At 42.5% G+C, this 12,375-nt stretch overlaps 1 protein-coding gene across 4 annotated transcripts in view; it reads right to left on the reverse strand.

Moving 5' to 3' along the window:
- Positions 1-118: 118 nt before the first annotated feature.
- Positions 119-12,375, reverse strand: part of LOC103458073 (uncharacterized) — an 85,810-nt gene continuing 73,553 nt past the window's right edge. For 3 of the 4 annotated variants that reach the window (XM_008398627.3, XM_008398626.3, XM_081603005.1), the window contains exons 16-19: positions 1,900-2,519; positions 1,687-1,804; positions 1,486-1,555; positions 119-1,056 (exon numbers count right to left, since the gene is read on the reverse strand). In XM_008398627.3, coding sequence (XP_008396849.1) covers positions 731-1,056; positions 1,486-1,555; positions 1,687-1,804; positions 1,900-2,519 — 1,134 coding nt within the window. In that variant the 3' untranslated portion in view covers positions 119-730. The remainder of the gene's footprint in view (positions 1,057-1,485; positions 1,556-1,686; positions 1,805-1,899; positions 2,520-12,375) is intronic. The other variant, XR_014085759.1, reaches the window with a different exon arrangement.

The raw sequence follows: 12,375 nt of genomic DNA on the forward strand, positions 1-12,375 counted from the left end.
CTTCAATGTATCTTAGGCTTTTAAGAGAAGTTTTACATTTTATGGAGTAAAATTACATTTATTTTCACATTTTTATTCCACTCTATTGTCATTCAGATATTTAATAAGACTACACTCAGCCATTCCTGGCGTCTACACCAGCAGCTTTATTAATCGAGAATGGATTTTAGAGAATGGTTCATAACAGCAACATGGGTTGTGTTTTTGTAGGTGTAAATAACAATAAATTCAGAATGCATTTTAATTTTGTCAACAAATTTTGAACATTGTGATTTTCTCTAAATAGTAAAGTATGAGCATGAAAAACAATATACATTTACCCTTAGGATTTCTCTCAGCTCAAACAATCTCTACCTCATTTGATGTTTGGAACTTCTCACCATATTTTAAACCTCTGAAAACCTTTTTTGTGTTGATCCATGTGCAAAACAATGAGGTAGACATTGGACATGCCAGAAATTTGAAAGCAACTATGCTTTTTACAATGAACACAGCCTCCATATGGTGCAGCTTAACCAAACATAACGGAACACTACAAGGACAGAAACTTTAAAGATAGGATCGCAGTTGATATGCAATCTAATAATGTTCTTTATGCAAGTCCTCTGTAGTGCTTAGCAAAGTAAGTTGTATTGTTTTTAACTGTAGGTTTCATGAAAAGCCTCCCTAAGACATTTTCTTGAGATTAAGATTGAAGTAACAGGAAGGTCTCATGTGTTCCAGGTGAGCCTCAGAACTCCAGGAGCAACGACAGCGGCTCCAGAGATCTGATGCTGATCTCTTGTTTCTGCCCATAGACTCCATGCTCCACCTTCATGCCCTCCTTTGTGCACTTGGCTGATTCTGACATGAGCTGCCTGCAGGCTCCAACTAGGCTTGAGAAAAGCTGAGCCCCCAGCCAAGGCTCACATCTGTCTTTGTACTGGATTCTTCTATTGACCAGTGGCTCACCAACCAGGGAGTCTTGGGGAACCAGTAAAACACTCCCAGGAAGGTCGAGAACTGACACAGTGTGTCTGTCTTTTCGAAAAACTTTAGTGGACATGAACTTGTTGGCTGTTGAGAAAAATATGGAAATGATAGGGGTGAGTACATTTAACAGCAAGTTAAAATAAATTGAGACATTTTAGTGGTACATCGATAAGTTGGTATATTAATTAATTCTGTTATAAACTTGACGTTTTTAACATTTAATCAATTGAAATGTACTTTTATATCAATAAGAAGAAACAAATGGACTCGTTTAATGAGGGAAACAGTCTGGATGAAACCTGGACTTGTTTCAGTAATGCATAAGAGATTCATTCGTTACACTTGAGGCAAGACGACAGTCAGTGACAAGCAAAGATTATATACAATATTCTTTAAATAAATCTACAAAGAATGTTAATTTAAATAAAATCTAAAGACATTTCTTTAAGTCAAAAAGCAACAACTGATGTATCTCATTCCTATGAAAAAAAGTGAATTTGAAAGATATCTCACCCATCTCAAGTGTGACCTCCTCTGTAGCTCCTTGAAAGAAGCACACGTATACAACCAACCCCTGTTCAATCTAAAGAGAGACACAATGATCATTCCTGATAAAAAAATAGTGCATCTTCTAAAACTGAAACAGGAAGGAAAACAATTAACAGTGTTTCAAACGTCAACATATTTGAAGCCATTACAGAATCTCTCACTCACCTGGACCCAATCAGCATCAGCACCATCTACCGCTGGTCTGACCTTAACCCTCGCCTGGCTGCACTGCTGGATAATGGTCCGGGCCTGAAGTCTTTTCCATTTCTGACACACAGGTGGACTGTTGATAGACACACATGCAAAGGAAAGCTGTGTAAAGATGACTTAACATTAAAAAAGTGCAAAATACAGCAAAATAGCAGCTTTGTATCCTACCCATCCACCTTGGGAGGTAGTGTAGCTTCATGTGCCACTGCAGAGTTGGCGATGGTGAAAACAGGCCAGGGTTTGGAGCTTGGGGCCACGACTGGCTCTAGACCAGAGCTGGAACTCCCTTGAAGGAAACTGTCTCCCTGTGTACCTCTCTTCCTCTTTACAGACCGCTGGTCTAGCTGCTGCCTCTGGGAATCTCTTGGTTTTTTGGTCTTTTGTCCATGATTGTTATTTTGAGTTTGAGTTTGTTCAGAATGAGGATGTGGCTCTACGAGGGATGGGCCAGCTGTACTCTGCTCTTTGATGAAATGATGCACATTAATAATGTTTTCAGAGCTAATTGTTCCTTTGCAATCGTGAGGTTGAGCTGGCTCCTTTGACAGACTCTGGTTACTGGACTGAACGTCACAGCTCCTGAATATATCAGACTGTACAGTGGTCATCATTTTGTTTGGCCACATCCTGGCAACAAGGGTCGAGTTGGGAATCCTGGGTTGGAGAATGATAGATGCTTTGTTCTGAAGTTGACAAGGGGTTTTCAGATGGATAAGTATGGGAATTCTTGGCTGCGGATTGGTGGAGAGCATACTGGAGCTCACAGGAAATGGCAGCGTCTCCACAGACTGGATAAGGAGGCAAAACAAAAGTATCATCTTCATGATCATACATTAAGTTTGCTCTAATGACATGTTTGAAAACCTAATAAAATCCGATGTTCCTTACCAGTTAGGACAAGAACATGGAAAAGATTACCAGCTCAAACTGCTGTATGTATTAGAACCTGTTAAACCTGATTATAGACAAAATATCCAGCAAGAGAATGTTGTTAGCACAACTCATTTACAGTTTGAAACTTTCATAATGCCATACCATATGCACCAAGAAATCCTGTTTAATAAAGACTGACACTGAACCATTTAATGAGAATGAAAGTCACCGACAAACACTTTCATTTGTTTAACTCTGGCTCCTCAAAAAAAAGATTTTATGTAAAATTGACTTTTTTTTTAACCCTATATAATTTTATAATGTTATTCCTTTTTAAAAAAAAAACCAAAAAAAAAAACAGTGTTGATTTCATTCTTTCATGCATGTTTGACAAACCCTTGCTCTCACAGAGCTTCACACTGCGAGTGCTGAGCTCATTACACACCTGGTTTATGTTACTGGAAGACTTTGAGGGAAGAAAACATTTACACTGTTATATAAGCTGCACATAGACTGCTTTTCATTGTGTCAAAGTGTCATTTTGTCAGTGTTATCCCATAAAAATATATACTTAAATATCTGCAGAAATGTGAAGGGTGTACTCACTTTTGTGACATGTATATATATACATACATATATATAAAACTAGCCAGTGCAGAGAATGCAAATGTGCTCAAGCTTTTGACACTACAATAGACCTCACACAGCTCACCTTAAATATGATGCCAAAGAACCCCCTATTTTTCGTGGGGAAGTAACTGACAAATGTTCTCTTCTTGAATGAGTCAAGCTGATGTCAATGTATTTGAAAAAGAACAATGTTAGCATTACAGATCAGCCTGGTGAGATTATGGACAAGTTAATGGGAAGAGCTAGAGATGCAGTGAGAATAGACATACGCAGTGACCCTTCGCTGTGTTGAACAGCCGCCTGAAGCAGTTCATGATATTCTCAAACAACACTTCAATGACATCACATCAGCCTCTTGCTGACTTCTATCGTATACTTCCCAGAGCTAATGAGAGTCCCATTGATTACTGGGTCCGTCTGAATAAAGCAGCTGACATAGCTGAGGAGTGTCTCCAGCGCCAAAGCAAAGTGTTGGTGACATCAGTAAAGAGGTGGCCATGATATTTGTGAGACACTGCAACAAACCTTCACTATCTCTTGTATTCAAAAGCAAATTGGCAGACAGTTGGACAGCTAGAGGTTCAAGAGAGGATTGATGAATAGATGAATATCAGAAAGAAGAGAAATACAAAGTAAATCTGCAGCAGAGCCCCTTAAGACCAGCTGTTTCAGTAATGAGCAATGCAGGAAGAAGGGAGAACTGAGGCAGATGGTGCATTCCCATAAGCACAACGTGAGTCTCTCCCAACAAAGCATTTAATTGACTGCAGTACAGAACACCATGGAGAATATGGCTGAGATGCTTAGCAATGTATGGAGTAGTCTGATTACTTCTTCAAGGCCTATTGTCTTCCAAGGCCGCAGTCATTCATTCCAGAGGATGTCAGGGTCCAGAAGTTGCAGCATCTGCAGGGACAGCTCTCACTCTACCATCGCCCACTGCCAGCTACATCGCTTGTGTTTCCTACGTCATCAGCCTGGGCACATAAAACATCGGTGCCCTAACATGTACACCTGCTGCACTGTTTGTTCTTCAGTGCAGCAGGGGACGTCTTGGCTCAAGGCTGGCTGTGCTGTATCGTCTAGCTGAGGGGTGGGTCCTGTTTTGCTCTGCAACGGGGAGGATCGGCTTATTTTGGGGCGGGAAAATCAATGTATGGCCGACCATGCCGCAGGGCCTGTGATGGACCGGAACCTTCAGAGCCACATAAAGGCAGTTACAAAGTTGGCCTTCTATACCTTTTTGAAAGATAGTACCAACAGATAGATATAGCTGTCTAGATGCACTATGAAAGGAAAATCTGATCTGACGAGGAAACACAGATACTCAGAAAACCGGCAGTCATAGAAGCTCTTTTGTTTAAGGCACAGATCACACTGCTTGTTATATTCGGTGATGAGAAAATCCATCCATCCATTTTCTATACACCCTTGTTACTGGAGTAACCCTCCAGTAACCAGGAGGGTTACTGGTGCCCATCTCCAGCTAACGTTCCGGGCGAGAGGCGGGGTCACCCTGGACAGGTTGCCAGTCTGTCGCAGGTGATGAGAAAATACCTTATCCTATGCTGTCCTTTATCAAATTACAAATATTATCAATGTTGCTGAGTTCAGGAGGCATGCATGTGCAACGCAATCTCCAAATTATGCCCCGCCTCTTCCATGACACTTCTCACAGACTCTGTATGAGCCTCTAATACATACAAGTATGAGTATCTCATTCACATATATGTATTGTCATTCATTCAGTCTAGTATTAGCTCACACGCACACACACATACATTTATGATCTCTCATTCAGTCTAGTATGCCTGTATTCTTTAAACAGTAAGTGTGTGATACAGTGTGTGTGATATTTTAATAGTTTATATGTGCAATTTTTGTCTTCTAGGTGTGTTTGCGTGTAAGTCACACACAAACGCACCTGGACCACATTGATCCTCAGACACAACATGCACACAAAATAAATAAAATAAAAATAATGGATGTTAAAACCTCACTCAAATCTAACTAGTAAATTTCCTCAGTTTTTGTTAGATATAGATGGAAGGCATCAGTCTGTGCATGTTATCTGCAGGATAATTTCATTCCCACTGAACAAGAAAAAGCGGAGTTGGGTCAGCAGATGAATTCCAAACCAGGGCCGTGCAGAGACCTTTGGAGGGGCAGGGGCTCAAAGTTAACAAGGCCCACATTGAACAAGATCTTAAAACACCGTACAACAACATAGCAACAACCCATATTGATCAAGAATCTAATTTGATCCTACTATATCACTGCCATCATGTGGTGACAATGCAAAGCAAATATAGTGTATATTTTCCCCACCAGGTTTAATGTTGCTGTTTCTGCTGCTGACAGTCCTGGAGGGCTGAGCTGATCTGAGACTGTAACTGTTAAACAGTCCACAGGAGAGAAGATCAAATGTTATGAAGTTATGAAATAAGCAGATTTGCTGCCATTTTACTAATTAAGTCCTAATAATACCTATTTAACCTCTATAACAACTTGGCTGCAGACTGCCTTGTAGATCAAAAAAGCTCAAAGGGGTTGACTCTACAATTTTTTTATGTTAGCACCTCTGAGATCTAGAATTGTAAGACTGGGATATCAAGGCAAAGACAATTCAGTAGCTGCTGGTAGGGGCCATTCAGGGGGCCTCCAGACATTCAGGGGGCCTCCAGACATTCAGGGATCCTCCAGACATTCAGGGGGCCTCCAGACATTCAGGGGGTCCCAGAAAGGGTTGAATTGTAACACAGACCATATATCTAAAGCTGTAGCATCCATTTATAGAGAATGACAATGTTATAAAATGTCATTTAATGCATTCAGCTGAGAAAAAAAGGTACATTTAGGATTTAATTAGGAAGTTTACTTTGTAAAAGTTTAAAGAATCATCTTGATAGTTTGATTGTTGTGTTACCATGGCTACAATATGGTGTAATATTTGTGTTTGAGTTGGGTTTGTTCACAAATGCATCACAGCAAATAACCAATAATCAGTGATTGATTTTAAACTCGGCCAATAAACCTGGTCTCCCTCTCACATATTTTCTATCTGTCAGCAGGACCGACTCAGACTGCCTGTAGAGAACCGGGCATTGAGCAGCCTCATTAAGTTAAAGTCACAAGTTTTCTCTGCAGCCGAAGCATTTCTATGTTTAGGGGTGAGACTTGTTTTTTCCAGCTATTGCGAGGACAATTGTGAAAATATAAATAGAAACAGTTTTTCGAACGTCAACATCAGACTTACGTTTTTATTCAGTGTATGAAAAAATATTCTTGCCCATAATTTGGTAGTTAGAGGGCACAGATCCGCTCCCCTTCTCCTCACCCCAGTATTTGAACAACATGGAGGCAGAGAAACTGAGTCATTATTAGACTGAGGGCAGCCAGACTAGTTTATTTTTGCTAAATTATTATATTTAGCTAAATATTATTGCTGAGGGGCACAAGCAGGCCTTCTGACATACAGATAAAAAAAAATTTAAATTGGAAAAAAAACCCCTCAATATTGGCATCAAGGACAAAAGGGGTAGGGGCTCAAGACCCCTTTGCCCCCCCGTCTCTGCACATACCTGTTCCAAACAGCTCAGGTTTGATTATTTTAAGGTTATCAAGGTGTGTAGACAACAGTCACACTTATATAAGTAGCAGCGCAAAGGGGAGCTGTAGAGGTGTGCCGATTGATCGGTCACCGATCATAATCGGCCGATTTTCGTAAAAAAGTGCATGATCGGCGATCATTGGCTCTTGTTGCCGATACCGATCACCTGCATCTCATTTCTCAGCCTGCCTGTGCAGCTGGTCTCCTCTCTCCTTCACCCTGCGCAAACGCGCAGCAACAAATCCTAAGCGATGTTGAACTATAACGCACTGAGTGAATGGGGACATTTGAGTGTTGAAGCAGAAAATTGAAGCAGGTCAAAATGCATCAACACAACGAAGCTAATACGACATAAAAACAATGACATACTTGATGGAGTTTGGCTACACCGAGGCTCACTGCAGTAAAAAAGACATATGGAGGATCAGACAGCAGGTAAAGCAGCACAGCTACAAACACTCACCTGGATTAGCATGACGGTCAGAAAGCTAAACAAATAACACGCAAAATTATTTAAGTCTTCGAGCTGCGATGTAAGACGCTGGTTCTATTCTCGCTGTTGAACCGCTGCTACGAGCTACAGGTAGTAATATTTCACAGACGGAGCACCGCTTCTGCTTCACCAGGTAGTGACTCTCACACCGAACCTCTGCTTAAAGCTGCAGCATCTAACCTAAAAAAATACATTTTACATACGTATTAACACTTTCGCTGTCCTAACATGAGACAGATAATCTCTGAAAAAATAATCGATCTCCTCCCTGCTCTGCATAATTACTCCGCTCAGTCAGAAACAGCCAATCAGAACTAGCAGTAATCAGCTAGCCGCCATGCTATCAGGAAGTTTTCATTCAGTAACTCAGGGTTGTTTATTGTAATGGATCCTGTATTTGCCTTTGAATGTTAAGTTTTATACTTGAATTTTTTGGCAATGTTGAGAGGTTTTATTTTGACTCTGCATTATTTAGCCTCTTCAGAGCCTCCATATGTTATCAGTCTGTTAAAGATAATATTACTGATAACAGTACAATTTGCACAATGCCTGTTTTGTTTAGTTTTCTTCTTGGAAAAAGTTATTAAAAACAAGTTTTTGTCTAAATTAAGGTGAATTCATGGTTCCTTTTTCCTCATAATGTAACCGGTAGTGTTTATGATCAAAAATAATAATAATAATTAAAGCTCCGCGGAGCCTCAAGCGGCCCGAGCAGCCAAGCGCCGCTCCGGCCTATAGCCACCGCGGAGGACCCAGCACCGCCGCCCGCCTGCCACCGCGTACGCTGTCACAGAGTTGAGGCGAGCGCCCGCCAGGCAGTTCGCAGCGTTGACTTCGGCATGGTTCCCTGAGGACACACCACAAATTTGGTGTAGATCGGTCGATGTAGAGAGGAGATATTGATGATGGGATAGTCTAGGGGGCGCTGTAGAGTAAAATCACAATTCAAAGCCGTTGGGCTCTTTAGCATTGAGCACAGGTCAAACGTATCCAGTTTGGCGCCAATCGGAAGATGCGTGTTTGATTCAGAGACAATTTTATGCATATGGCGAAGGACAGCCAGTTGGCCACGCCCCCATGAGTCAGAGTTCATCATCACAGTTCCTCATCAGGTCATATAATGTCAGGTGTTAGAAGATTAATTCAAAATGTATTACTCAGTAAAAATAAGACATACAGTAGGAAAAACAGGTAACTTCCAGTCAAAAGTGGGCGGAGCTAAGGTTGCGTCATCATCTGACCATGAGAATGTAATGAGGGTTGGTTAGTATTGAGACATAGGAAGTCTGAAGCAGCTGTCACCTTGTATGTGGAAGTTATGTCACTTTGATGTTTTATAGCGAATAGTTAAAGTTTTGCACTTAGCCACCCCCACATGCTTTTACATACAAAAATTCCTGTGATAACTTTCGACCTTTAATGTCTGAACTCTCTGCTGACTGAGTTTGAAGTCTGTATGTCAAACGCTGTAGGAGTTCGATCAAATATGACGTCTCTGAAAAACAGCAAATGGCGGCTTTGATCCAAAATGGCCGACTTCCTGTTGAGTTTGGACCATGGCTCTAAGAGACTTTTTTGTAGGTCTTGACAATATACACAAGTGTATCAAGTTTCATAATTCTAGGTTAAAGAATGGCTTGGGGCTGATTATTTAAAATCTTCAAGGGGGCGCTGTTGAGACATTAGGCCACGCCCACAAAAAATTACACTGGATTCCTGTCGAGGGGCCCACAAGGATCAAACCTCGTGAGTTTGGTGCAGCTGGGCTTTAAACTGTGGAATTCAAGGCCAAACGTAAGGAGACGGCGTTAAAGGTGACTTCGCCACGCCACCACGCCCACCTGCTGCATCCAAACCAAACGGGGTTGGACACCCTGACACACCAACATGTCTTCTGTCTGTGGACACAGTTTCATGTTGATTAGGTCAAAGGGGTCAGATAGTGAACGTTCGCAGTAAAACATGACACTTCCTGTTCTAAGGGGGCGTGGCTTAGGTAATCTCAAAATTTCACAACTGGGTGTCGTAGGTCATCCAAAGGTGATCACACACAGAAAGTTTGGTGGCTCTGTGAGTTTATTTGTAAGAGATATAACAGTTTATTACATTCTGGTGAGTCGGTGAACTTTGACCCCTGGTACGACCCCTTCAGCATACTCGAAAACTCACGAATTTGATAACTTTGAATGGGCCATGCCTTATGAACGATCTGACCGAGTTTGAAGCCGATCGATCGAAATCCCTAGGAGGAGTTCGATCAAATGCGACGTGTGTAAATGGCCAAAATGGGCTCAAAATCAGAACTTCAATCCAAAATGGCCGACTTCCTGGGATACTTGCACTATGACATTAATTGTAAATTCTGAGTGTCTTGGGGAGCTCTACAACTGTACCGAATTTCAAGTCTCTACGATAAAGTAAGTGAATAGAAAAGGGTCTTTTGAAAGTTTCTAGGGGGCGCCCTTGAGCCGTTTCTTGTGCGATTTTTGCGAGGACCTTAAAATACGTAAATTTCACACGGGCTCTATGCGCCCGCCAAGTTTGGTGAGTTTTTGAATATGATAAAGCCCCCAAAAAGCCAATTCATTTGGCACAAGAAAAATAATTAAAGCTCCGCGGAGCCTCAAGCGGCCCGAGCAGCCAAGCGCCGCTCCGGCCTATAGCCACCGCGGGGGACCCAGCACCGCCGACCGCCTTCCACCGTGTACCCTGTCGCACAGTTGAGTTGCGCCTCCGCCAGGCAGTTCGCACCGTTCACTTCGGCATGGTTCCCTGAGGACACACCACAAATTTGGTGCAGATCGGTCGATGTAGAGAGGAGATATTGATGATGGGATAGTCTAAGGGGCGCTGTAGAGTAAAATAACAATTCAAACCCGTTGGGCTGTTTAGCATTGAACACAGGTCAAACGTTTCCAGTTTGGTGCCAATCGGAAGATGCGTGTGTGATTCAGACAGTTTTATGCATATGGCGAAGGACAGACAGTTGGCCACGCCCCCATGAGTCAGAGTTCATCGTCACAGTTCATCATCAGGTCATATTATGTCAGTTGGTAGAAGATTAATTCCATATGTATTACTCAGTAAAAATAAGACATACAGTAGATTAAACAGGTGACTTGCTTTCAAAAGTGGGCGGGGCTAAGGTGACGTCATCATCTGACCATGAGAATGTAATGAGGGTCGGTCAGTAGTGAGACATAGGAAGTCTGAAGCAGCTGTGACCTTGTATGTGGAAGTTATGTCACTTTGATGTTTTATGGCGAATAGTCAAAGTTTGGCACTTAGCCACGCCCACATGCTTTGACATACAAAAATTCCTGTGATAACTTTATTCCTTTAATGTCTGAACTCTCTGCTGACTGAGTTTGAAGTCTGTATCCCAAAAACTGAAGGAGGAGTTCGATCAAATACGACGTCTATGAAAAACGGCAAACGGCGAATTTAATCCAAAATGGCCGACTTTCTGTTGGGTTTGGACCATGGCTCCAAGAGGCTTTTTTGTAGGTCCTGAAAAGATAAACAAGTGTTCCAAGATTCATAATTCTAGGTTAAAGAATGGCTTGGGGCTGATTATTTAAATTCTTCAAGGGGGCGCTGTTGAGACATTAGGCCACGCCCACAAAAAATCACACCGGATTCCTGTCGAGGGGCCCACAAGGATCAAACCTAGTGAGTTTGGTGAAGCTGGGCTTTAAACTGTGGAATTCAAGGCCAAACGTAAGGAGACGACGTTAAAGGTGACTTCGCCACGCCGCCACGCCCACCTGCTGCATCCAAACCAAACGGGGTTGGACACCCTGACACACCAACATGTCTTCTGTCTGTGGACACAGTTTCATGTTGATTAGGTGAAAGGGGTCAGATAGTGAACGTTCGCAGTAAAACATGACACTTCCTGTTCTAAGGGGGCGTGGCTTAGGCAATCTAAAAATTTCACAACTGGGTGTCGTAGGTCATCCAATGGTGATCACACACAGAAAGTTTGGTGGCTCTGTGAGTTTATTTCTAAGAGATATAACAGTTTATTACATTCTGGTGAGTCGGTGAACTTTGACCCCTGCTACGACCCCTTCAGCATGCTCGAAAACTCACGAATTTGATAACTTTGAATCGGCCATGCCTTATGAACAATCTCACCGAGTTTGAAGCCGATCGATCGAAATCCCTAGGAGGAGTTCGATCAAATGCGACGTGTGTAAACGGCCAAAATGGGCTCCAAATCGGAACTTCAATCCAAAATGGCCGACTTCCTAGGACAGTTGCACTATGACATTAATTGTAAATTCAGAGTGTCTTGGGGAGCTCTACAAGTGTACCGAATTTCAAGTGTCTACGATAAAGTAAGTGAATAGAAAAGGGTCTTTTGAAAGTTGCTAGGGGGCGCCCTTGAGCTGTTTCTTCTGCGATTTTTGCGAGGCCCTTAAAATACGTAAATTTTCACCGGGCTCTATGCGGCCGCCAAGTTTGGTGAGTTTTTGAATATGATAAAGCCCCCAAAAAGCCAATTTATTTTACGGAAGAATAAGAATAAGAATTAAAGCTCCGCGGAGCCTCAAGCGGCCCGAGCAGCCAAGCGCCGCTCCGGCCTATAGCCACCGCGGGGGACCCAGCACCGCCGGCCGCCTGCCACCGCGTACCCTTTCGCACAGTTGAGGCGCGCGTCCGCCAGGCAGTTCGCACCGTTTACTTCGGCATGGTTCCCTGGCGACACACCACAAATTTGGTGTAGATCGGTAGATTTAGAGAGGAGATATTGATGATGGGATAATCTAGGCGGCGCTGAAGAGTAAAATCACAATTCAAACCCGTTGGGCTCTTTAGCATTTAGCACAGGTCAAACGTTTCCAGTTTGGTTCCAATCGGAAGATGCGTGTTAAGTTCATAGACAATTTTATGCATATGGCGAAGGACAGCCAGTTGGCCACGCCCCCATGAGTCAGAGTTCATCATCACAGTTCCTCATCAGGTCATATAATGTCAGGTGTTAGAAGATTAATTCCATATGTATTTCTCAGTAAAAATAAGACATACAGTA

This window comes from Poecilia reticulata, chromosome 22 (genome assembly GCF_904066995.2).
Source record: "Poecilia reticulata chromosome 22, P_reticulata-male-v2, whole genome shotgun sequence".
Lineage (NCBI taxonomy): Eukaryota > Metazoa > Chordata > Actinopteri > Cyprinodontiformes > Poeciliidae > Poecilia > Poecilia reticulata.